Genomic DNA, 27,191 nt, shown 5'->3' with positions numbered 1-27,191 from the left:
TGGGCCACCCTCCTCCTCTCTGCTTCACACTTGTCCTTACTCAGGAAAACAGCATTACCACGTACGTGGGATCACCAGGGATCACTGTGTTGGGAAATGGCTGTACTTGAGTAGGCACCCTTGCACTTGGGGCACAGGAGAGAAGATAGGTTTCAGAAACATTTTGTCTGCCACTTCCAGCGCGGTATGAAGCCTGTCAGAGATGAGAGTTGGCCTCCCCTTCTTATGATCTTATGATCAAATCACCTACAGACCAGGGAAGGATTGGTAAGGGAAAGATGCCTGACTACATCCACAACACATCTTGAAACCCCTTTCCAAAGGTTTCACAGTTAATGCTCTCAATGTATCAGCATCAAATCCTTTTCCTTCAGCACCCTATCAAAAGTTCCAAGCAATACCACACACCATCAATGCAAGGGGATAAATTGGACCCCAACAGTCTACAAAGCAGCACAGGTTCTGGCAGTCAAAACTACATGGAGAAACTATGGGGTCTTTCTCCAAATGATACGTGTTTCCATTTTACTAGGTTTATTGTAAGTGTTTTTATAAAACCCATCAGTTGTCATTATCTTTGATAGCACAAGCTAAAACCAGAGTGCATGGTGCCATAACCTTAAGAAACATTTTTGATAGCGAAATGTATGTTAGTAGGAACTAGTGATAATTAATTTCAAGATTCATTAAAAATGTTGACATGAACAATACAGAACTGATAAAATTTTTGTTGGATTCTGATGCATGCCTAGAAGGCAACGGTTTTTATGCACGGACTGATTTACGTACAGCTTTCCAATTGCATCTTGCAGCGCTGTGTATCCATAGGAAACAAGGTCAAGTCCAAAGGGCATGACAGAGTAATAGACAATCTGAAATACAGAAATGGAATTTTAAAACAGTGTCAGCTGCCATGTAAGCAGTATATGGCAATGAGGAAAAGAAAAAAGTAATAAATCACAGGTATTTCCAGCTTCTAAAAGAGCAGAAAAAATTCATTAAATTTATAATAAGTAGCAGTTTGAAATTGAGCTATTTCCAGTATTCTGAGAATTAAATTTACAGAGAGTTTTAAACACACAGTAGTTCACAAATTAGAGACCTACTAAGACAAGACAAAATACATATAGGTCATAAGAATAACCAAACCAAAGGCCCACACAGAACAGAGTCCTGTCTCAGCAGTGGCCAATGGCAGACTCCTGAAGAAGAATATGAGACTACAGCAATCAGGAAATTGTATTTTGCCAGATATCTAGCTGCCTCCCAAAAGTAGCACCTCAAGGGCCTCCTGGACCAGAAGTGATGCTTCAGATTTAAGAGACCTCAACACATTTTTTCCCTCCAAAAAGCTGCTTTGCTTCCAGTTGCTTTCTGGAATCTGTTTAAACTTTGATGATGCACAGGATCCCGCAGCAAGGCATGCCATAGCTAAGCTGCACGCACTCTAATCATCTCCTTTTACCTATCTTGAGCCTGTCTCATAGTTCTTTCCCTGGAAAAGGTGAAAAATGTCTGCCTTGCTTAGCCGTTCTTTATAAAGGATGCTGTTTCATACATTTAATCCATCCCATACACCCTCACCTGCCTTCTCGCAGTGGTAAGACCAGAACTGCACCTTGTATTCAAGATGCATGTATAGCATGAATTTATAGTGACATGACATTCTCTTTAATCCCTAACTCTTCCCAGAAGTCAATTCACTTTCTCAACCAGTACTGAGCCATTAGCTGACATTTTCAGAGAACTGGCCGTTATCACCCAAAGGCCATTTTCCTAGCTGGTAATAACCACCTCAAAGTCAATCAGTTCTTCTGTATAATTAAAATATTTTTTCCCACATGTATAACTTTCTGTTATTTACTTTGAATTTCATCTCATACTTTGTCGCCTAGTCATTATTTTGTAATTCTCAGTGTTGTCTCTTATCTTTACTACCCTGAATATTTTGCCATCATCAGAAGTGCCTGTCAGTCCACAGGTTTCCAGATGATTTATGTTGAACAGCACAGGACCCAGAAGAATTTTTTCTGTGGGACTCTACTGCTTATTTCCCCTCATGTGAGCACCTTCCTAATTCTCAACTATTTATGCAGGCAAGAGCTTTCTCTCACATGCATTTTGTCATTCATGTAATTTGGTAACCGGACAGTCTTTCATTTACATGCGATAATATCTCTGTAAACTAATAATACAAGGCAAGCAATTACATATTTTAAGAAACGAAAAACTTAGTAGCATGTCACCAAACCACAGTGCCTCAAAAACCTTAATCTTATCTGCACACGTACCATTTACGAATGCAGTGTATTATTAAGATCATCAGAATATTTTTGGAGGACAACAATAATTTCAAACTATTGAATTTGGTTTTGTTATTCGGAAGTTTTCAGAGAAGATTATTTCGATTATAAACACTTCTATGAGTATTCACTCGATGTTCAAACCTAACCTATTGACTGAAATAAGGTCACTTAGGAATAGATGCAACCTGGAATAATACGTAAAAACAGTTTCAATGTTTAATTTAACATTTTCTATTCCAAATGGGAAGTTTCTCTTATAGCTGAAAGTGATTTCTTAATTTTGAAATACTGATATCTACAGACTTCAAAACTTGCTACAGAAACAACTGAAATCAGAACCAGGAACTTCAGAGTAAGCCAAATGAAATGCTTTGATTGCCCAATATATTTTCTATTCTGATCACCGTCGGCAAAAGTCTTGTGACTGAGTTTTCTCCTCCTGATTTGGAATGGACAATAAAACCCCCAGACTCTCCCATCTTCTTTCTTATTCTATCCGCTTCTATTCCAGGAGGAAATAGCTCACGTGACCATAATTTCAGAAGTGGTTCCCTCTTAATGGTAATATCGCAGTATATTTGGGTAATCATTTTTCCTCTATCGGGGCAGTATGTTCCAGTTTAAACCAGAAGAAAACTCACTCACCGTTAGGAAATTGAGCATAATCTCTACAAATCATTGTGTTTATAAGCTCTCTAGATCTGTAATTCACTATAAGATCCTTTTTATCCACCCAAATTGCTGTTTTCATTGGATGACTGTTTTTATGGCATGGTGTATATATACCTTTGATAAACCAAGTCAAACCACAAGAAGGTATGCATAATTGCAACGAAATTAAACTATTTTTGGGTCTTCTGGGAAAATCCATATCCAGTAAGGTATAGAACTTAATCAGGATTATATCCCAGTACTTCCACAAAACATTTATATTCAAAAATTTTTTAATTTCTGCCCCTCCCTATATCATCAGTACGTAAACATAATTTTCTTCAGATGACATAGAAATTCAAACGGTGTGCAAATAATATTGTTTTGCCAATGTCTTTACTTCAGATATTTTATCAATTTCATTACGCTTCCAGGAATGTAAGCAATTATCAAAATGGTTTAAACTTTGTTTCTAGTAATACTAATTTACTTAATGTGTTAGCTTAACAAGACATAGAAACATACATACACTTCAAGTACCTGCTGTGCTACCAACTGACATGCTTTAAAATATCTTCATCTGACTTTACACACATTTAATTTATTGTAGTATTGTTTACAAACTGTCATATAAACCTAAGCGTTAGTCATAAACTGTATTACGTTACTAAGTCTAACACAGCACATATATCTCATATCAAGCAATTTTAAAAAGGAGCAGAAATACATCCATAAAATACCTCATGCTGACTAGGACATCTCCATCCCGAAATATAAAAAGAAGGATATTTTCTTGTGTGACATCATGGAAGTTAGCATTTTTTTCATTTGCAAAGAATAAGTCCGGCTTCCAAAGACATTTAAACATAGTTGGGTCCACCGTCAGCGTATCTGAACCTCTCCAGTCATTGGGCAGTTTGAGCCTGGGGTCATTCCACTTCTGTCTTAGAAAGATATTGACTCTATAATCCTGATGGGAAAAATAAATAATTATTAGACTAGCCAAAAGTCTAGCCAAAAACCCATGGAGAAAGAAAACAATTCTATCAGACTCTGAAAAGAAAAAAAATTATGCCCTCATTTTTCTACCACAAAGATAGTAATTGCTATTCAAATAACATAAATCTTAGAGTTTAATAGCCTTTACTACAAATAGGTAATTATGCCTTACTCATCTTTTCAATATAGTAACTTTCTTTAAAAAAAGGACCAAATGGTCTCCCCCAGCACCATTTTTGCATGCCCTGGATAGCAGCCCCCTGTTTTCTAGGCATGGGGAAAGCAAGCAGCAGGGCAGAGGGAGGCGATAGCTTGGCTCCACTCAATTGCTGCAAGCAGCAGACACGATCTCACTCCTGTCAGGGCATCCTGTGAGTTTAAACTCCAGCTTAATTCCCCATTTGGTTAACTGGCACACTGATGGCAAAACATCACCCTGCAAAAGCGGAAAACAGACCAGGTAGATCACAGATTTTACACTGCACACACAGAATACAGCCTCACACTTTGTAACAGTGATTTGGGACTGTGCTGGTAACTGAGGAAAACCGGTACCAGCTTGCAATAGAGTACTGAAAGAGCATCTAGGAAAGCAGACACAGAATAAGTCTCAAAGAGACAAAAAAAGGCTTTACGCAGAGGAAATTTCCTTCTGGATTCAGCAGGACTCTTGATCAAGGGTGGACAGTAGTAGAACCATGCACTAATTTTGCCTTTGGCAATTGGAGTAGCATGTGTCTCGGGGCAAAACAATACCCGCACACGTTCTGTCCTTAGTGAAAGCTGTGTGCATCCAAAGGAAAAATCTGACCTAGTACGTCAGTTATGATTTTTCAGTCCTACCTCTAAGTCTTTTTTGCTTTTTACTTTTACATTTAAGCCAGAGCCTCTTTTTTACGTATAAGTAGGCAGATCATATACAGAAAATGAATAAAGGTGGTGTTTAAATAAAGCACAAAACCAACCCCAAATAAACCAAAATTCTATATGTAAGATAACGTCTGTCTCCAGTCTTCTTAGTTGTCTTCTATGGTGCGTTCTGTTTTTTCACTCACCAAAAAGCACCTTGAGGTTAAGGGCTTTCAGAGCAGTGAAAACTGCTTTACATTTATAGCAAAATGCTAGAAATCTGTGAGTGAAGGTCCTCAACATATTTTTGATTTGTCAATGTATTCTGCATACCAAACAAATTTTAGTTATTTTACACATTAATGCACTCTTACACATTTTTCTGTTGATACGTGAGTTCTCTTCTGTCGTACTTACTACATTGTGTACATTTACAGTCCAGAGCAAGTGCCATGTTGAGACAGTCATGTTGACTTCAACAGGATGGAGTGCACTTGGCTAAGACCTCACGCAGAATCATTTACCCTGATGATTTACCCTGGTAATTGGAATACAGTGCCCGCTTTCCTGTGCCCAGTCCACCAGTCAGATCACCCCTGTATTTCTTCATGACACTATACCGCCTAATACTTTTCCTTACTGCATTGTAAAGAGGAGCAAAGATCAAAATGAAGTAGAAAGAACTGAGATGATGTTTATTAATATGCATAGTTCTGAGAGACATGTTACTTGTTGGCAGTCTGATTTTGAAAAAATATATGCGGTCTGACTTATTTATACAAAGACCTATATTATCTTGCCAAAGTAAACAAGAAATATAAAATAATTGTTAATATGAAGTGACTTTGTACTGGAAGGTTCTCACAGAAAAGCTTCAGAGCAGGAGGGAATTCAGGTCATTATCTCAGAAAGCATCTTTTCAATTATAAGTATATAATTGAAAATTTACTTTACTTGCTTCTCGCTAAAGATCCCGTTCCATATGCACTTCTTGTCTCAGTGAAAACTATTACTTTCAACTATGTGAGATAAATACTGCATACTGTGCGTGCCCACAACCATCACATTATTCATCACACCAAAATTAATTTTCCCATAAACAAAACAGGACGCCCTCACAAAGCCATAGGCAAATGAGAACCAGCATCCAACACTTGCCCTCAGCTTACCCATTTAGAACAAGGAGACGTTTACACCACTGAAAAGCAGAATGCACTGGCAAAATAAGAATTGGAAGTAAAATCAGATGGATGCTGTTTTAATTCCTTCCTTGCTCTATCACAAATGAACTTAAATATAGCAAACAACTGGATGTTGTGACGTCTTAAGAACTTATTTCTGTTCCTATTTAAGTCAATGGAAGACAAATCCCCTTAACCTAAAAGAAGTAGGTTCAGACCTACCGAACTGACAGAGATTTGCGACAGGGGGTACATGGAGAGGAAATTCACCGCATACTTGAGGCAATAAAGAAAATGCACAAGGAAGCCAAGAGGTGTCAGGATACAAAACTGTGGCTAGCCAGACGATGACGTGCAGAAGGGCTGCTTCTTAGAATATGAACTATTACAACACCTGGCAGCAGTGTAGACTATGATCTGGTATAAATCTATTTCGAAAGAAGTCTGCGACCAGTCCTGTCAAATTTGGGCAATGAATTTTAAGATTCAGTATGTGCTCTACAATTAGGGGCTGAAGAAGTTGTCTGCATGAAGCACATGGTCTTTCTCCTATAAATTTGACAAACATTCTTGAATATTGCAGAATGATTGCCATTCTATAATAAAGGAGAGTCAAATAGAAATTAAAAAGCCTGAAACTAGGGGTGGGGGGTGGAAGAGATATTCATCAGCATTAGAGCTAGGAGGACCTGGCAGGTAAAAAGAATCACAAAAGTATTCTACAGGGCTTTCTTTTCCCATGAAACTCCAACAGAAGGCAAGTTGTTTTCAGGGAGGTTGAAAGGGGAGGCATTCTAAGAAATGTTTCAAATGCAGCCTACTAAACAGTGGGCATGTGGCCAGACAACCTCCTTTTTACACGAACTGCACTCATACAAAGAAAGGAAGCATGATAGTGCAGTCTTTTGATAAAGCAGAAAATAGCATTTTTAATATTAAAATAATGAAACAGAGTTTTCCTTTATATACAGAAATGTTAAACAGACCTTTCTGCAAGGTTTTAAAGTAAAGGAAAAAGAGAAAGTGGTGTTTTGCCATTTCAGCCAGTGAAGAAAGATTACGCTGCATGTACAAACCTTGAATATAGATTCTGTAGACAGAGGATCAGATCATCAGCACAGCTAAAATGTTATAGCCCTTTAGGTTTTTATACCAGAAAGGATCTGTCCCTAGGAATCCTTGGCTGGTGATCCAGTCTGTAACAGTTGCTAAATGTGACATAATCACTGTATTATCCCACAAATCTGCACTCTAAAAAAAACCCCCAAAAACTGCAAAAGTAGAAGCAGATTTAGCATGGGGATCCTAGACAAGTAGTTTAATGAGCTAGAAGAAAACAAGTTAGAGATTCAAGATAAAGGAAGCTCACGGGAAGGTAGCAGCTCTGGTATAAGGTCTTCTCCATTTTAGCTGTACAAATTCTTACTCTCTCTGTATTTAACTAATTGTTAAATTGTTTAGTTTTTCCAGGTAACTTGCTTGACGCATGCGTGAAAAGTCACAATTCTCTTGTGAGCATTCACCAACACAACATGAAGACTACTACCCTTTCCAGGCACAGAGCAAACGTTTGCCCTTCAGTTTCTTCACCAGGGATTGACTAAAGCAACACAGGCTTCTGGGCACAGGATCCACGCTATGGGTCCTGTCTTGCTTCAAAACAATAATACTTCAAACCTGTCAACTGTTTTCGATGAAGAAATTCCTTTCCCTCTTAAAGCTAAATAGACTCTACTTCAGTGGGACGCAATCTCTGCTCTTTGTTGAGGACGAGCCAGCTGCACAGCTAAGAATGCAATCATCATGGGACCAAAAGGACAGCAAGGAAAAAGTAATTGAAAATAATTTTGTGGGATTCCTGAAATACATGAAGAACCATCAGAACCAGCCACCACGATGTTAAGGCGAGGGACACTGTGGGAGCCTGTTGACTAGTCAGAAGTTCCAGACATTAACCCCAGAGCTGGCTGCTTCTGAGAGTGCTCTAAGAGAGCGATACCTGACAACTTGTCAATGTTGAAATATCTTGCTGAAGATTCTTCCTTCTGATCTCTTTTGACACCCTTCTGAACAGCAGAAGATTAGCATGCTGATCGGCCTTTCCTCACTGGCACTCTACACGTTGGTTTGTTGGGCCTTCTACCACCACCTCACTCCCAGTCGCCTGTCACCCACGATTATTCTTCCCCACTCTTCCATCACCCAGAAGAAGGAATCATCCCTTTAGCATGGCTAAAAGAGGATGCTTTACCCCCACAGATATATTTTGCGAAAACCTATAAATTCAGCTATTATAGCCAGAAGTGGCTACAGAACCAAGAATCATCATGAGACTTCATCGACTGAAAGACTCAGAAATACACTATTTCACAAATTTTGGTGTCAGTAATGACACCACTCCAACCAGTTCAGTACCTTCTGGTAACTTCAAAGACAGTCAAGAAATCCATATTCCTCGGTTCACACCAACGCCAGAGGCAGTAGGGATGCAGACAGTGCAGCCCACCACACTCCTCTCCAGCACCACGGAACATTTTTCAGCAGTTCCATTGCTGCCTGCAAACGTCTCTCCTTTCTGAATGCAAGAGGCCCCTCATCCTTCACGGACTTGGCATCTCAGCTCCAGGAAACACTTTTTCTGTGATTCCAGAAGCAGAAGTTTCTTTCTAGTCTAAGGGACTCACTTCTACTGTCTGCTGCATCGCCCAGACCATCTGAAGACAAGTACCAGCCTACCCCCAAGAAAGCAGCAGTTCCTGAACGTCCACAGGACCCAATGCCCACTGCAGCAGGAAAAGTTTCCCAAGTTATATATGGGAGAACAGATTAACCATCTCTTTTGTTAGTGCTTCCAGTGATACATTAAGGCAACCAAGAAGTAATCCAAACTTGACATAAACATGCTGAGCTATCATGGTGATCAGCTGGGTGTACAAATCTAAATGCATAAATTGAAGTAAGGATCATGTCTGAAATTCTGAAATACAGAGGAGAACATGACTTAAAGAACATCCTGGCAAATTTGTACGTGATCATATCAGAAAATCACAGACAGGCAGGCAAACATTGCTATAGAGAGCGTACTTTTTTTTTTTTGGGGGGGGGGGAAGCACACCTCTTCTATTCATGTTTTGTTACTATTTTCTGGGTCAATTGTAAAAAAGCCTCTGTAAAAGTCACTTTTTAAGGCATGCAATAAATTTCAGAAACTTGAAAGGGCCATCTGGCCTAATATACCTGCCATCTTAGACACTTATCTCACTCCTACTTTCCTGCTCTTCCTCCCTGCCCCTCTTTAAACTTCAGTCCCCCTTTTGTTTTCAGAAATAAATCTCAGGGTATCTTTGGCACACTTACATTCTTTGTTTCAATATCACTTCCCACTAATGCCATTAGTTGACTTACTATCATTTGCAATCAAATCTAAATCTTTATTCACTTTTAGTTCCAGAAACAGAAAATTCTGGCCAAGCTGTTCAAAAGCTGTTTCAGCCATCACATATGTTTAACTTTGAGTGGCTCCACAGTCCTAGTGAAATGTCTTTGGGTACCACGTAAGCTGGTTCTGAGTTTTAAGTGGGTGCTTCCACCACCAACAAAAAGTGTTTTATTATTTATTAGCCGTATTATGGTTTATGCTTCTGTGCCATTACGAGTAGGAATGCTGCCTTAGTCATAGTATTTTAAAAAAGCAGCCTGATTTGGGGAACTGCATCAATGCTTTGGATGCAGCAGATGACCGGTTATTTCTAACTGGGATGCTCAGGGAGCATCTCAGAACTCCCACCGAGTGCATGCCCTGTCTGTGGTTTCCCACATACTGCCAAGACATGGTCTATCCCTCTTTTTTATAGGAAAGAAAAATTCTGATCGGTTCAGAACACCTTCAAAAATTAAATACATTTTTATGGCAATATTTTTAATGGTATTTGTTGGAAATACCATTGCTAAAAAGATCTTCAAGTCCCGAAATAATGGAAAGGGCTTTGCTGAAATGATTTCTTCTTTTGAAATAGATTTTATTTCCTAAAGAAACAAAAAAGTCAAAATTGTAATGTACACTATTTGGTGTTGTTATTGACATTTTGAAATTTTCTGACCAAACTGGAAACACACTTTCAGAAACTCCTCAGCTTCTCTCTGTCACACAGTAAATAAACAGGAGTAAAAGTATGATCATTGATGGTGTACTCCTTCACTCCTCCTCCTTCTATCCCTCCATGATTTACTCCTATCCTCAGATCTACATAAAACAGAGAACACATATGCTTCAGCCTTATGCATGTCTGTTCTTTTTCTTTCATACAGTCCTGGTATTTTCTTTAGTAATATCCAAAACAACCTACATATTAACTCTCAGGATGATTATTTGATTCATACTACCAAATGTGTTCTTCCCCTGAACTTAATAACTTATGGAAATAAATGTATTTCTTGCATCTTAGAAACCATGGATTTCCTTTCACATACATCAGATTCTAAAAGCTATAAAAATCTGCGGACAAATATAGAGTGAAATAGATTAATAGATTGATGGCATAGAGCACAGTCAGTCTATCCCTAACCCCATTAACTCAATTCTCAGTATCTACAATTGTAGCAATCCTTTCTACTTTATAGTTCATAATCGTCAGCCTGAAATTTAATTTAAGATTAAAATCTCCACGTGTGCTATGTTAATTTCATTTCAGTCTTACCATAGTTGTCTCTTGAATTGACCCAAAGCTGTTAATGAAGATGTTGACTGCAACATCGACTGGAATTCCTTAAAAAAAAAAAAATATTTTGAGTGAACTATACAATCCATTAAAGGCACGTTATCCTTCATTTAAAGCTCCTTTTTACTGGTACCACAACGTGAAATGTTTTTTTATACAGTCATACAACTTTATCTCATCAAGTTAGTATATACACAGTTTTCAAAAGCTGTGGTTTAATCTATATCCATTGAAAGCCAACAGAAATCACAAAAATTCTCAACCTAGTGATAAGAAAACAGAAAGAAAAAAAAAAAATCCTTAGTCCAGAGTGCCAAGATTAAAGCATTTCACAGATCATAAATCTGAATAATTTTCAAATTCCATGATTTTCTGTTATCACAGAATGCACAATCCAGTATTACTTTTGCACACAGCATAATGGACAGAGGCAATTCACTTTTCTGGCAGCACATACTTTCAACTGTCAAGGTCATAATGATGATCTATCATCCCAAATTACCCGTTTATGATTTACGATCAGACATTTACTTATATTGTAAGAGGCTACTTTGTGCAAGTTAAGTACATAACCGTAAAGTATGAATACAGTCAGATAAAAACTATTGCATGCAGCTTTCAGCTATCTAGACTCGGTGCAAGAGAGTTGGAAAGCTGCTCCCTTTTACAATGGTTACGAATTTGCCAAGAAAAATTTCTAGAAGCCAGCAGCTGTGAAGATACTAAGACAGCCTGGATTTTTTCCTCTTTTCCACAGCCAGGATTCCTGTAGTTGAAGAGGGATGGTGTGACAGCTGCTACATCTGCCCTCTGTCACCCTGGGGGAACTGATTGGCAGTCATTTAATCTGGTGTTAACAGAGAGTTATCATGAAGCAAGGAGAAGGGGCCTGATGGTTGTGAGAACTAATTATGGTCCGCTAGTTTTATTTAGCACCTATATGTTGAGAGTGTCAGTATGTACACAAGATGCCTGCATCTGATCTCATTTCCACTGTTACAAATACTTCATTTAGTGGGTTTCTTCCTATTTTTAGCAACAAAAGAGGTATAAGAATATATGAAGACTACTTTGACAGAGTAAGCAAATACAGTACAAAGTAATATATGCCTCATCTAACAGTTTGCTTGTCTGCATGAAATATTTTGGTGCACTGTTAATACATAAATTCAAACTTGTTCTCTTGGTTCATGAGAAAATGACTAAGACGAAATTTCGCTTTTTCCAGTTAAACCAGTTTGTGGTGGGTTTTTTAGAATCAGACTAGCTAAGTGTGACACTTTTGGTTATGCAATACACATACTACCTTATTTAATGCCCGATATGTGTGACAGAGCACCCATGACATCACTAGTAGTCAAGAGCGTACTTTCCCTTCCAGATTTAAATAGGAAGTACCGTCCAAGAAACTCACTGATGTGTGAGGAATGTTTTAACGTGGGCAAACCACTTGTCAGAAAATGTTTTTTTTTCTTCCACCTCCTTGTAAGTTAACATTACATGTCCTCCCTTTTCCTTCCATCTTAATTCTTACCAGACTGCCAGCAGGGTTATCAAAAATATAAAGAAATCTGCAACATGCTTTGTGATTTCAAGCTGATCATGCTGAAGAACAGGTAGAGCAGGGGCTGGACATTTATTCTTTGTGACAAGGTTCAGTGCTGAAAACATAAATATGATTCTACAGAGAATATGAAAGAAGTGGGACACTTGCTGAAACTGAGATTAATACATTTACAAAACTTAAACAGAACATCTGAAAATGGTCTCTTCAAAGGCACAATAAAGTTTATAGATTTCCAAATTTCTCATACTATTGATATGCATGTTAAAATACAGAATCATAGAACTGTCCAGGTTGGAAGGGACCTTCAAAGGTCATCTAGTCCAACTTCGCTACAATGAGCAGGGACATCTTCAACAAGGTATCTTTTAATGTACACATAATTACATGTAAGTTTTAAAATGAAAGAATTTATTTACATCAGTTATGACTGTTATATAATGAAATTGCCTATGTCTTTTTCCAGCAGGGAAATAATTTAATTCCTGGAAGGTGTAACTTACAGCTGTATGAGTTGTTAGAGGTTTTGCAGAGAATATTTATTCCAACCTTTTCTGCACATGTAAGGAAACCATGTTTGCCTACATGGAAGATTCCTACATCATCTGATACAAGGGAGATATTTAAAGGCAGAGAACGCATTTGAAATCCCAAAGTATATAAGCTGTATTACTTACATATCTTTAAGGGATTTTAATAGCTGTATGGTTTCTAAGCAGTGATACTGCTGATCCCAATTTTTATAAATTCACCTTAAAGGATGTCTGCAGAGAATTTTGATGTTTTAGAATACTGTGAAGCAGAGATACTACTAAAGTCTAATGAGAATGTAGGCATAAAAAGACATATAAAATTTTTATTCTAAAAGTTCTATTCTACTTTTAAAAAGCTTTTATAAAATAATAGTAATAATAATAAAGCATCACATATTGTTATGATGACGAACTCCTAACATGTTACCTTGCAGCTCAAAAGGGTAAATGCTTTCTGCAGTTTCATGCTATCTAGGAAATTTTCCATTAAAAAAAAACAACAAACAAAAACCCCAAAAAACCCCAAAATTTAAAATTTAGGTTGTGAATATTATCTTTACATAAATTTTCTGTGTGTGCAAACAGCAACAGTTAAATTCCAAAGATTGAAAAAAAAGGCTGGGATATCTGACAAACCTTTGAAATTAGGCCTTATCCTGGGATCGTAACTGAGCAACAGCCGATTCAAGATATTGCTGGTAGAGTTTGCAGGTACTCTTGCAAGGTCTTCAGCTGATTGCTGGCTGTAAGAAAAAAAGTGCATTAGTTACTATTAAGATAGAAACAACTGTGTGCTTAAACTTGTCATTTTAAAGACATGCCAGACATGCCATTTCATGAGCAAAATATCTTCGGTATTTTCAGGTTCCACACCATACAGTCTTCCTTTCCTTGTGATGTTGCAGTGTTTTCCAAGAAACTATAACAAATGCGAATGGTCTCCTAAAGCTTATCTGTAAATCTGGAAATAAACAGCAATTCACTAATTGTTCCCTTCCCTCCTAACAAAATATCCAGAGGGAGATGATTTCTTCAGCAGCAGAAGCAGCCACCCGAACTATTTTGAGTGACTGTCAGCTTAGGAACATAAATAAACTGACGGGCACTTTGTAGGTGCCAATCCATGCCGAGGTTTTTGGCAGCCTCCTCTCCGCCAATGCCAGCACCAGCTATTCCACCCAGCGCCGGAGCCACTGCATAATCTCACGGTCAAGTGCTAATTACAGCTTTATTACAGAAAGCCAAGCCTTGGACTCTCCTTTGCTTTTGCAGGGGGAATTTAAATACCTCCATTTGCCCTGCTGTTACTGTGCTGAGGGTTAAACTAAAATAATCGCTAAAACTAAAAAAAGCCTGTGACAGGTAAGCGTAGGTACAAGAGTAACGTGAAACTGAGTGTAATAAAAAGCAATAAGGGTGCATCAGTCCCCACCCTAGGTACTCCAAGCACCTAGCAGGCTGATAATGTCACGTAAATAAATTTGTATGTTGCTTGTAGAACCTGTTCAGTAATGTTTTCCAGTCTTGTAAACACTTTTCCACCTATTTTATAGTGACTACTCTGCTGACTTTGTCATTATAATTTAGTAACCAAGATGCCATGGAGAAATAAGACAAACACCCTACAGAGGCATAAGTTATATGCATCAACACTACTACCTCTAGCAAACAAATGTATGAACATATTTTTTAAAATGATCCAGCTCATTTCCTGTATGTTTTCCATAATCAGTATCAGCTGCTGTTGCCTCCTTTACCTTGTTTAATTTCTTTTTTTCATTATTCTTTCCCATATCAAAGTCAGCTTGACAGACCTATGAGTTATTCTTTATAACATCTTGGTTCACTGCTAGTTTTCTTCTCAGTTTTCAGTTTCCTTCATGTCCTCTGGGACTCTCCCAAAGGCTTTTGGCCAGTTTAAAAAAAAAACAAAGTTGCATGAATGTACCAGACCTCCTGATTTTAATTCCTGCTCAGCATCTTCCTTACTGACTGCTGGGAAAATAATTAATTAATAAATAACTGCCACCATTGCATGATATCACTGTAAAATGTCACTGCATGGTATCACTGAAAAATGGGTATGAGACCAGATCCTAGCCCTTGCACAGCTTTTATGAATAACCCCACCTTCAACATCAACTGTTTTAACTCAAACCATGAAGGAAAAAACAGGAGCAAATGAGCAAGATCTGCTGACTTGGTAGCACTTACTAGGCCTTCACAATGAGATTTAATCTCCTCATTTAACAGCTAAAATATTTATAAGTAAAACTATGAAGGAGTTCCCTATTATTAAAACCACGTAACCATTTATAATAATGTAACTGCATTTTATTCTATCATAGTCTCTTTGATACTCTGTAAGCATTTTATCCTTCAGAAAAAAAGAAATCATATTTCTGTCTTCCCTATTGTATTCCAGGTATTTCTGAAACCTAAAGCTGCATATCTGTTTACTTATTTGCTTGATGTTATACATGCTGGACAAAAGCATGCCTGAACTCAGCTACAACAGTAAATAACCACTCAACCCTCCCTGAAATTTCAGACTACTTACTACTCATCAGCAGCATTAGTGTGAATTCTGAAGGCTACCAAAAGATGTAGCTACCAAAATGTTTGTATGCATGAGCATAGCTTAAACTACAGCACACAAGATGAGAAGAAAATGTGGAGCAACATTAAGCGGTTGCAGTATGTAATTCCTCACCCATCTCTTGCAAAGGCACTAAAACCTCTGCGACATTTAAGAACCACACAGGCGAACAACTTGTTCTATCACAACTCATCCAGAGGTAAATGGTCCTCTAATAAAACAAGGATTTTTTTACTTTTAGTAACATATGTTAACTTCCACTAGCATGTCCTTCTTCTGTCTACCATAAACCTCTGCCAATTTAATATTAGAGTGATTAAATAGCAGTAAGTGTTCTAACCCCTTCAAATAATTGATAAATTCACCTCCAAAAAATTATCCCTGGGTTGTGTTTATAGCTTTTTATATTTGACTTTGATCTGTATCATCATGCTAAAGAACTAATTTATTTCCTGAACTGGTCAGGCAGTTGGACTAGATGATCACTGTAGGTCCCTTCCAACTGAAATGTTCTGTTCAATTCTGTTCTTTTTCTGTAGTTTTGAGCTCTGTGTTCAGTTTTCAGTGATGACTTTTACCAATGAACAGGTTGCTACAGAAGTATCAAAACCACTTTTGTATGCTTTTTTTTTTTTTCAGTTACCATGACATAGACAATTGGAAAACAAAGTAAAACTTTAAGATTATTTTCCATCTCATAGCAGAAACGAGACAGAAAAGAATGTTCATTTACTATTATAAAGGCAGGCAAATACTCTGTACACTGTATTATAGCTGATACAAAAAGGTTCATGGCATTGCTTCCTTGCAAGTTGCACATCTTAGCATCTCAAACATCTACATCAGATGCCTACAGGTATAATATTTATAAAACAAGGGTCTCCTTAACACACACCATAGGATTGCTTTCTAAACCATACAAGCCCAGTATTAATGAAATAACAAAACAAAGCCAAACAACTAATGCACAAGATTAAATCCTACTTTTTTTAATTTCTGCTATGGATTATACAAAGAAATTCATTAAATAGTGATGATGGTAATCTGAACCACACAGGATAACACAAACACATAAATTAAATACAGATGCTTGTAAAATGCAATGAGGAAAAGAGGAAAGAGTCTGAAAAATTAAATGAGTAAGCATCAAAAGAAAGCCAAATACAGTTGACAGGTTTATTTGTCTCTTCAAGTAAGAGGAAAAAGGTGGTAGTTTTGTGAGATCTGAGTTGCACTGTTAATACAAATATCTGTTCAGGCTGTTTGTTCAAAGGTCATCCATGAATTAGGCAAAGGAGATTTACTGCACTGGGCAGATGGTGATGGGAAGAACGGGTGGCAGCACTGCTTTCTGGTAAAGAACAACACAATCACATCTTCTGCAAGTTGTTGGATAGTGTTTTGAACTTACACAAGTGTAATGTGCACACGTTTATCCTCATTTATATAAGAACTAAGTGAAATGTAACAGCTGTTGTTTTGAGTTTGGAGAAGATATACAGAGAGTCAGTAACTGCTGTTTTTTAAAGGTGACTTTGAATTTCAAAGAAATTTGAAAGTGGTTAAAATAGCTACTGGAAAAAAAAGCTCTGCTGAGTATCAGTTATATATTATTCACTGTGATCTTTTACAGCATGCTGACATTGAACTGCCATCACTGAATAGCATTCATGTGACATCATTACAAGGACTGGATTGTCTTCAGAGACCCTTGCTGATCAAAAGGCCTAAATTTCAACTGCAAATCAATAAATCATATCTGTAGCTTTTGCTGAGTTAAGAGGTTACGCCACTTTCAGAGTGATGAACAGAATGACTTAATGAGTTAGGTGCTTGGAGAAAGAGTTTGGGACTATTTGTGCCACTAAGATATTTACCTAAAACCACTACCACTGTGCTCAATTGGCCATTCTGGAATGAATTAATGGTAGGGAAATGTATAGACTACATAAAAGAAAAAGCATTTGAGCTCAGGTCTCCTTTCCTGACAAGAACAGTACATGGATTTGCTGCAGGCTGTCTGATTCCCACATAACAACACTCACACCAAGTGAGAAGTTACTTACCACTTTTTCTTATTCAACCTACAACTTTCACACTCGTGAAAAGCTGACAACTAGCCTAAAATGCCCCTTAGATCTCCACCAGTTGCAGAAAGCCTTGTAATTTTAATACATTAATTTCAGCTTGCATCAAATGTACGCAGAACTGCTGGAAAGCATTAGGAAGTGGAAACGCAGTAGAAGCCTTCACAGTAATCAACAAGTTCTACACAAGATATGGTAAATAAAAAAGGGTAAGGCAACAGAAGTCTTACAGTTGCTATAAAGGGAATTTAAAAGCAAGTAACAGTAAAGCTAGAAATTGCCTTATCCAGAATTTTGCCTAAATGACAATTTTGGAAAAAAGAAAACCAAACTCAAAAACCACAACATAAACACCCCAAACCCAAAGTATGATTTCTCTTTTTCTGCAAAAAAACCCAAACAGTATTCTCAGAAGTGTTCTCACTTCTGCAAAGTGTCCTTAAAAGCCCAAAAGAAAACAAAGTACAGTTAGTCATTTCGCATAACATCTCTGTGTGATATGACTGGCCTCTCTCTTGTCTTTGGGAGGCTACTTCTGGTATCACTGATGAATAAAAGAATTACTTTAAATACCGTATTTCACAGGATATGCAGTAATCTCAGCATATCAGCAGATATCTTCCTCTTCCAATGCAGCTCTACACATTTTATCTCTGCCTTTGAAAAAACATGATTAAGATTTTCAACTGATGGCGATGGATATTTATTTTCATAATTCACTAACCAAAATCCAGAATTTTAGATAAGCAGGTATACATGGCAAAAGGAAGCATACATTACACTTGGTTTTAAACGTATATAGCTTCATACTGTTCATGTTAAGCAAAACTGTCAGAAGACATTATAGCTCTACAGGTTACCATGACATGTAGTCTCTCAGAGCTCACTGAAGTTACAAGTCCTTATGACACACAGTGCTAAAGGCAGATGACTGGAGAACAAAATATAAACAATATTCTACACAAGTGGGAAGCAGAAACTTTGCTGTTGTACTAATTCACCTGCTGCCCTGATTACTAGTCTTAAGATCCTGTTATGCTGAAGCATCTCTAATTTTAGAAGAGAACACATATGTACTTTTTACTTATGGCGTGACAATCAGGAAAAAAAAATACAAAGCACATCTCACGGACGTATTCGCACCCATCTTATAGTACACTGCAGCCCAGACAGTCAGGTAGCATGCTTGTTCTATTGCTGGCATTTGCTTAGAGTGCATAGCTTGGGTAATCTATCATTAAGCTTTTCTTTGCATAGTTCTAGATTACTGTCTGACAGATACAGAATCATAGAGTGGTTTGGAAGGGACCTTAAAGATAATGTAGTTCCAGTCCCCCTGCCACAAGCACCTTCCATTGGACTAGGTTGCTCCAAGCCCCATCCAGCTTGGCCTTTGAACACTTCCAGGGATGGGGCACCAACTTCTCCAGGCAACCTGTTCAGTGTCAGATAAAAATATGTATTCTGATTCACACTGTTATCTCCAGCAAAATTCCCTATATAATGCTGAAAAAAACAGATTTTAGTACAGTTTACCTACTTTATGTGACCTTTTAGTCATATAACATGGCAGTGCGTATCAGAATGGTAAAACTAAGTTCTGGGAAACAGAGTATGTGTTACCCCACCATATATTGTAAGTACAGTTTCCCTGATATGAACTATCAGTGTTCTGATTTGCAGAAATTTGATTTTCTGAATATAACTACTCAAAGCATAAAACTGGGTTAATACAAAGCAATGAGATACGATATAACCCTTCTGAGTGATCTCTACAATCTCTAGGATGCTTAACAGCTACCTTTCCAAACCCTACCAGGTAACGTCTCTATTACTAGGAAGAATAACTACAGTGCCTCCAATGCAAAGTGTATCACTCCAATTACATTAAAACTATGGAACTCTGAGTAACTGTTTATGTGTCTTCACAAATGCAGTTGACAGCTAAAGACTTAAAATTAGACACGTAACTTCAGTACCTAAATGTGGAGGTAATGCAGTGTGGTAAACAAGGAGAAAGAAAGGTTCCATCATAGCAGAATTTGAAAGAGAAACCCAGGCTGGGCACCCTGAATTGTGGGGTGGACACCCTAAGGAGTGTTTATGTGGTAATCTGAAGTGCATTGTTATTCCCTAAATTTGAGAAAAGCCAGTTGATTCATCCGCCCACCACAGAGATGACAGCCCCCAAACCAACAGAGCCTATTTAGGATGGTGCCTTCATCCAGCCTGACCAGTACTGCTCCCAGCAAGCCCACAACAATGCTTCAATTTCTTAAAATTAGCCTCTTTGCTCCTAGCTGAGGCATCTCTGCATCCTACCAGTGTCACCACCTAAGTGACGCTTGTGCTTAATGGGTATCCTGTTGTGTCCTGGTACCACACACAGACACAAAACATGATCAGCATCCACATGTTTAAGCAGAACTACAGATATTTTAAAAATAATTTATCCACATCACTTCCTTGTCCCAGTCTTTCTTCCACATGTGGTAAGCACTGTGACAACACATGGATCTTGGTAAAATCTAACCACCTATACCGTGGTTTAAGTGGAGATACATTTTATACAATTTTTCTTTAAAGATCCATTCGGTGGATCTGAGAACTGAATTTAGCTATGGTTTTCCTTGGGTTTAGGTTTAGGGGGTTTCATTTAACCTGTAGATCCAAGTTTTTTCTCAGTCTGGAGGGTGTATACGTAATACAAAGTCTTGAACCTTTGTGCACACTTGTAGTGTCTCATAACTACAGTGTTCAGAATGGAGTAAATGCGGCTCACAGAGGAAAAATTACTGAACAAGAACCAGCCTGCCACAATTAATTACTGTTTTACAAGAGAAGTTAGGTTTTGCTTATATAGCTTTACCTCTTACTCCCTAGCACGTATCACTCTGAAAACAAATTCCCAAACCTTCTGGAATGTGGCCCTATCTGTCCAGGATCACAGCCTTCCACAAGAATTACATGCTACAGAATAATTAAACCATTGACCAACTGCTGTTACTATGAGGCAAAAGAATTTTTATAGGAAGCAGACCTGGGCTTTGCAATGTACTTATCTTCAGAATGACTGTGAGATGTAACTTGCCTCCACAACCAAATTCAGGCTTTTCTTTCAACTTCATTCCATCTTCTCCCACAAACTGTATCAACCCTCCCATCATACCTACAAATGAAAATGTTCACAGACTATCAACAGTGTCTTCTACAAGATGGGAATGAAGCCAGAGATGATTCCACTTTCCCGCCGTTTACATTTCAGGGACGATCACATACTACAGATAGAGAGGCCATGTACACCCAAAATGCCTCAAACAATTTAAAAAAGTCCTTGTTCAGAAGGTGGAGAGCATGGAAGATCCAAGATACACTTTGAACTTCCACTTTAGTCTTTATGGGAAGATTGTGCCAGAAGCTGAAAGTTAGAGAAATTTCAGGACGGACTTTCACACAACTCTTAGGTTTTAAACACATCAAAGGCTTTTTTTCTCTAGTTCCACTGTCTGTTGTTGTTATTTTTTAAAAGGCGGCATTTGTTGAACCTTGGCATCTGTGACCTTTCTAAGCTTCTGCCCTGGCAGATGGCACAAGTCATGTTTTATGGAGGGCTTAGAGGGCCATTTCACCGTTTCTGAAGTAGCTGATACGTTGTATTGAACACAAGCCAAAATATGATCCGTGCTCCTGCTTCATGAGTAAAAAAGTCTCTATAGATAGCACACAGTACTTAGTTAATCATCCACAGGGATATAAATCTTCACATGGACAAATGCATAACCATGAGGAGCACCGTCTTGACATCCAGACAAAAGAACGTGACTGAGGTTACACTCTTAGCACTGCTGGAGCATCAGGGACGCTGTGGGATCCTTCCGAACAGCGTGCAAGCCAACAGCTGAGTCACACTAAAACTATAATTAACAGGGGTAACTGTGATTACGAGCACAGTTGTAACTGATTTTCTTATCTGCTCTTTGACACTCTTACATCTCTATGCCTCCTATAACATTGCCACCAACAAACTTCGCTTTCCTTATGATGTCATTTGTCCACAGATCCTGCACGTAGTTTTGAGTAGAGACCTCCTGGGTGACTAAGGATTGGGGGGTAACAGCAGCAGCTCAAATATCATAAAATAACTGAAGTATTTATTATGACATAATAAAAGGGAAAAAAAAAATATTTCAGCAGTGCTCTTAGAAAAAAAGTCACAGCTGCCCAGTACGTTTACCAAACTCAGGTATTAGGAGAAATTTTGAAGAAGTTAATAAGAATTAAGTAACAGAGGTAATACAGCTGATGGGTAGTCTTTGATCAAGAAACAGATCTAGCGACTAAATCCGTCTGCAGCTATATCAAAATCATCTGTATTCAGTATAGTGAATTTCAAAATAACCTTTGTAAACAGAAGACTGTAATACACAAATTTCTTATTTTTTTTCTTGAAGAGGTGGACCTGTTTCTTTTGGGGTTTTCTGGTTTTTGTTTGTTTGGTTGGTTTTTTTTAATATATTTTCTATGGAGATGAAAGGCAAGAGTTTTGTTCCACTAAAGCTTTTATTTTACTGCACTATGCATCTGTGGAAGCCAGTTTCTCAGATTTACGCTGCAGAACTCCCTATTATAGGATTTTAGGCCTAATATATCAATTTCTTTGTTAATCAACAATCAGGAATCAGACACAAGTATAATTACTCTGTCTCATTTGGAAAGCCTGAGGTAAAAAGAAAACTGATCTAAATGTAAGGTGTGAAATCTTACAGCTGTTCTGATCAAGCATTAAATCAAAATAAGAACCAAGTGATTAAGCATCAGCTTCACAAAACCCATTGACAGAAAAGCTGGGAGAAACAGTTTCAGAAACAAATGAAGACAGTCAATCAAGCCACTATCACACAATGCATGGAGAAGTACAGCATTACGAATAATCACAAGAGGGTTTGCTCTAAGATATAAAATAGAATTTTCTTAATTGAAGGAAGGAAATATCTGTTTATGAGACAATAATGAACTTTTAATGGGGTTTCTAATCAGCTTGTTTTCAGCTTATTCTAATAGTAGCTAATTTCATGCCAGAGGGATGCATTTGGCAAAAGGCTTGTGTTGTGGAGAGCCGTAAAAGGAAAAGTTCAAGTATGCTCAGTTTTCATACAAACAAATGCATGCTGAAGTCCCAGGCCAGTCTTATAACCATCCATTTCTTGACGTCAAACCAAGAAACTCAGGCAGTAACATCACATTCAGTATAAATCTTTGCTGGAAAATAATTTGCATACATCTGAATTTCATTATAAAGTTTGTAAAGAGAAGACTGTTCCTTATATAATTACTAGTGGGGTTTTTTGTTCTCTTGAGGAGGTAAAATTTAGCTTTTCACATGTTATAAGGAAACAAAAGGCAATAATTTGTTACAATTAAGCTTTAAATTCTATTGCACCAATAACCTATGCAAATTAAAGACAGATTAAGATTTTAACTGACAAATACATGCTTTCATTAGGAATTTGTACCATTCAATTTTAAAAACTATGCACAATCCTACGTATTTTCTTTAAAAAAAGATACAATGCATTCTTCTAAAAGATTTCCTTCATGCTTTACTAGCAATTTTTTATTCAAACACTTCCTTTGGTACTATTTTTGGTCAACCCTTACAGTGTCACTTAATTTCCACTCCACTGCCTTGTGGTCTGGTTTATTTCTGAGGAAAGATTCCTTATTTTTTTTTCACAGGAAAAAAATTATTAAGAGCAGGCAGCCTTTTTTATAATGCAGAGTGCCACCAAGTCAAAAAGTTTTGTGAAAGATTATTCAAAAAGTGATGATGATTGAAAGTTTGCCATCAGTAGCCTGAGTTAAGAGGACATTAGATAATTTCTCTGCAAGACAGGACTGACTTTCATTGCTCATTCACATGAGAGGTCTTCTAGATGCCAACCACAGAAAACCAGCAGTCCTGCAACCCCGCTGCTACAAGTGGCTGTCTCTCAAGCTGTGAACTTCAGCCAAGTAAGAAATAGACAACTTGTTCATTATTCAGAAAATCCAACAGGGTTTATTGCTACTGCAATTAATTCTAGCTAGCAACACTGTACACATGATACATCAGACAAATACTGGATTCCACTAGCAAATCTGTGGAAAGCTTCAACTGGCTGGAATGCAAAAATATCACTTTGAAAATTGTATCATTTATTCAATGCTTTTCAAGTATGTTGGTGACAAATGAGTTCATATTTAATGGTTGTAATGTCAACTGGTATCATAAAGAACAGGGTACCAAGAAATACTGTGCTTAAGAGAAAAACAAACAAAAAACCAAATCCACCCACTTATCTAGATAAAATGACATCAGTGTTTTGAATTTTAATTAAGGCCAAGTCAAGAACTGCTGGCTGCTTTGACAAGACCGAGGAAGATCTAGAATCAGTTCCCAGCTGTGTAACCCACTTTCTGGGGACTTTCATCCTGATGCCTGTCCTGGCAATCACAACATTTCTCTCCTGGCTAAAAATCCTCATGTTTTTTTAGCTCAGACCACAGGCTCCAGTCAGAGCTCAGCTTAACGATTCAAAGGGGAAAGAACGGGCAGGGGTCATTTCAGATGAGCCACGATCATATTTGAGACTTGTATCTTACTGTATTCAGATCCAAAGATATGTAACTTTTTAGGTTTGACATTAAAAAAAAAAAGAATGGGAAGATTTACCATATGTAGAAACTTTCTAGAAACTTCGAGTTAAAATATGGACAGTGATGTTTATTTGTAAGAGTGGAAACTTGAAAAGGTATTATTCAAACATTGTTTCCATCTGGTTATTCTACTTTTTAATTTATTTATGTGGAAGAAGTCTATTATTGTTAAATAGTCAGTCTCACCTTCCAGTCTTCTTCTTTTATGGTCAAAGAAAAGATGTGTTTTAAATTTGTCTAAACAATTTTATCATCATTTCAGACATAGTGCTTTTCCACACTTATTGGCAACCTATTATATGCATTCAATCTTTTCCTCAGATGTTTACACCATAACACCAAGAAGATGAGCAAGACTGGCCAAGAAAATGCCAAAAAAGGCACTCACAAATAAAACTTCTGCATTGTCCTATGGATCACAACTTCAAACATGGTAGGCGTTAGAAAGAGGAAGTATTTTTAACATCAAATAATCATGGGTGTCCAGAATTTGTTCTCTATTCAGCTGAGCAATCACAGATTTTAATTTCTGTATTGTTACAGACAGCTTATTATTCCATAAGGGCACGCTTTATAGCGACAATCAATCCACCTCCATAAAAGTTATAGCACTGTAATCATCAATGGAAGATGCTGAGGACCTTGGTTCTGTTCAACAGGCAATACGAATAGGCACAGGACAATCCTCCTCTTTAAGAACTAAGCTAACCAGAAACTGCACTTCAGCACGACTGCTTTGCATCCTCCTTGCTTTTCTCAGTATACCTGCAACACACCACCAAGCAGCACAGCACTGCAGGACCACATCACTCCTTCCACATAAAGAGCAAGACACTGGACTGGAATCCCCCCCAGAGAATGAAACTATTTACCACGGCTTAGATTTTTCCTTTCATTAAAACAGCGGACCTGCTACAGAAGAAACACAGTCATTGACAGAACTTAGCTATGATGCTGGTTAAACCCTCTTCCTCCATTTCTCACCCCAAATCCCATTCTTTCAGCAGAATGCATCACCTTCTACTTCAATTGCCACATAATTTCCACTGTTAAAAATATGGCAGGATTGCCATCATATAAAAGAATAAAAGAAACAAGGCACGTACGATGGACATAGATACTGCTTCTTTTTCCCCTTTCCTTTCTTTGAAGACTTCTCTTTGGAATAGACTTCTTCAACCCACAAGGAGAACAAGATGAAAAAGAAAACTGCTAGTAAGAACCTCATCTTGAGGATTAAGCTTCAGAGAAACCTCCAGTCTGTGGCAAAAGAAAAGAAAGAGGTTTATGTTAGTAGGGCTAGATACGGCTAATGGGAACACGTACCTACAAAACGTAAACAACTGTTTGTTATGCTGTTGTTTTGTTGTTGGGTTTTTTTAAAAGTTTGATCTTAACTGCCTTGGAAGAAATTCTGTTGAGGTGTGCCTCTGATATGGAAAAAACTTAGAGGTGATACTCTGAAGAGTGAAGTAGCTTTGCAAAGTTAGGAAACTGAGACTGAGGAACAGATTTAAGTGCAATTTTGCTCCAGTGTGTTTAAGAAACAAATGTGACATCCTTCAAAGTCTGCCTAACTCAAAGTCCTCAGAAACCTGGAAAGAGAATTAGTCACCAAAACCATCATGTATTGGATGCACTAAACGTGGTTAAATGTGACCCCCCGTCCAGCTAGCAAGCCCTCTGTGGCCTCGCACAGAGAAAGCGGCATCCGTTCCCATGCTAGCTACGAGAAGGGGTTGCAGATTCAGTTTTACATGCAGAACTGAAACACAAATTACTGTTTCGCATGAAGTTTTCCGGCTGTGGGGCCCGCACGGGCAGGGCCTTGGCAAGATGACTAGACACAACCCGTTACACCGCCTGCGGTTCAGTGTTCTGCCCTCGCAGGGGGCCGAGGTGCACACCCCGCACCCCGGGGTTCCACGTGCCTCGCCCACCCCCCCCCCCGGTCATCCCCGCACCCCGCGGGCCAGGGGACACCTTGCAGGTGCCTCAGCACCAGCTGCCTTTCACACTACTGTTGAAATCGCTTTTAATTCCTCCCAAGGAGCGGCGGACGCCTCTCTCACCCTCCCTGCACCTCCGGGATGCTTCAGGCCCCCCGGGAACCGCAGACCCCCCCGCCCGGTACCGGTGGCGGCGCTGCCCCCGCCGCCCCTACCCCGGCCCGGCCTCCCCGGCCCGTCCGAGGCCTCCCACCGGCCCCCGCAGCGAGCGGCCTCCGCGCTGCCGGCGCACCGGAGGGGCAGCGGACTGAGCGACCGGCGGGGCCCGGCATGGCCCGCTCCTCCCGCGGCAGCGGGACGGGCCCGGCGCTGCCCTCGGGGCAGCAGCCCGAGCCCCGCCGCCCGCCCGGCCCCGCCGCGGCCCGGCCCCGCCGCCGCTGGCCGAGGTGCTGACGGGGCCCGGCGGCTCCTCGCTCCGCGGCCGCCGCCCCTTCCCCCGCCGCCCCACCGCGGGCTCGGGCCCCGTACGCACGGGCGGCCCCGCCGACGCCACCGCCGCGGCCCGCACCGCCGGCGCCCGGCGCCTACCGCCAGCTCCGCCGTGCACCGCCCCCGCGATCAGGGTCGGCGGCGAGCGGGCACCCGGCGGCGGGGCACGCCGCGGCCCGGTGGGCGCGCCAGCGCGGCTGCCCCGGCGGCGGAGCGAGCCCCTACCTCCGACGGTGCCCTCCGCGCTCACGGAGCATGTGCGGTAGCCGCGGCACAGCGCGACGCTCTCCCAGTGAGCATGTCCTGGCCGCCCGCCCACACACGGGCGCTGGGCGAGCGGCGGCGGGAGGGCGGGGGCGGGGGCGGGGGCAGCTCCGCCCCTGGGGGCGGGGCAACGGCGGGGGCGGGGGGCGAGCCGGGCCTGGGCGGGGGGCGCTGGGCAGGGGGCGCTGGGCAGGGGCGAGCGGGGCGGGGGGCGCGTTCCCCGGCCTGTGGCGGAGCAGGGCGCGTTCCGCGGTGCCCAGCGTATCTGACAGAGCTGTGCGGAGCAAGCCAGTGTTAGCGGGGAGG

The 27,191-nt window shown here is 39.6% G+C and overlaps 1 protein-coding gene across 2 annotated transcripts in view; it reads right to left on the bottom strand.

Moving 5' to 3' along the window:
- The window catches only part of GLRB (glycine receptor beta), a 51,934-nt gene extending 24,971 nt beyond the window's left edge, over nucleotides 1-26,963 (bottom strand). For both annotated transcript variants that reach the window (XM_040600899.1, XM_040600909.1), the window contains exons 1-6: nucleotides 26,847-26,963; nucleotides 25,290-25,443; nucleotides 13,438-13,544; nucleotides 10,684-10,751; nucleotides 3,698-3,927; nucleotides 790-872 (exon numbers count right to left, since the gene is read on the bottom strand). In XM_040600899.1, coding sequence (XP_040456833.1) covers nucleotides 790-872; nucleotides 3,698-3,927; nucleotides 10,684-10,751; nucleotides 13,438-13,544; nucleotides 25,290-25,411 — 610 coding nt within the window. In that variant the 5' untranslated portion in view covers nucleotides 25,412-25,443; nucleotides 26,847-26,963. The remainder of the gene's footprint in view (nucleotides 1-789; nucleotides 873-3,697; nucleotides 3,928-10,683; nucleotides 10,752-13,437; nucleotides 13,545-25,289; nucleotides 25,444-26,846) is intronic.
- Between the last annotated feature and the right edge of the window lie 228 nt (nucleotides 26,964-27,191).

The sequence above is a fragment of the Falco naumanni genome, chromosome 1 (assembly GCF_017639655.2).
Source record: "Falco naumanni isolate bFalNau1 chromosome 1, bFalNau1.pat, whole genome shotgun sequence".
NCBI classification, from domain to species: Eukaryota; Metazoa; Chordata; class Aves; order Falconiformes; family Falconidae; genus Falco; species Falco naumanni.
Note: the sequence above shows the minus strand (reverse complement) of the source record. Positions and strands in the feature narration are given on the sequence as shown.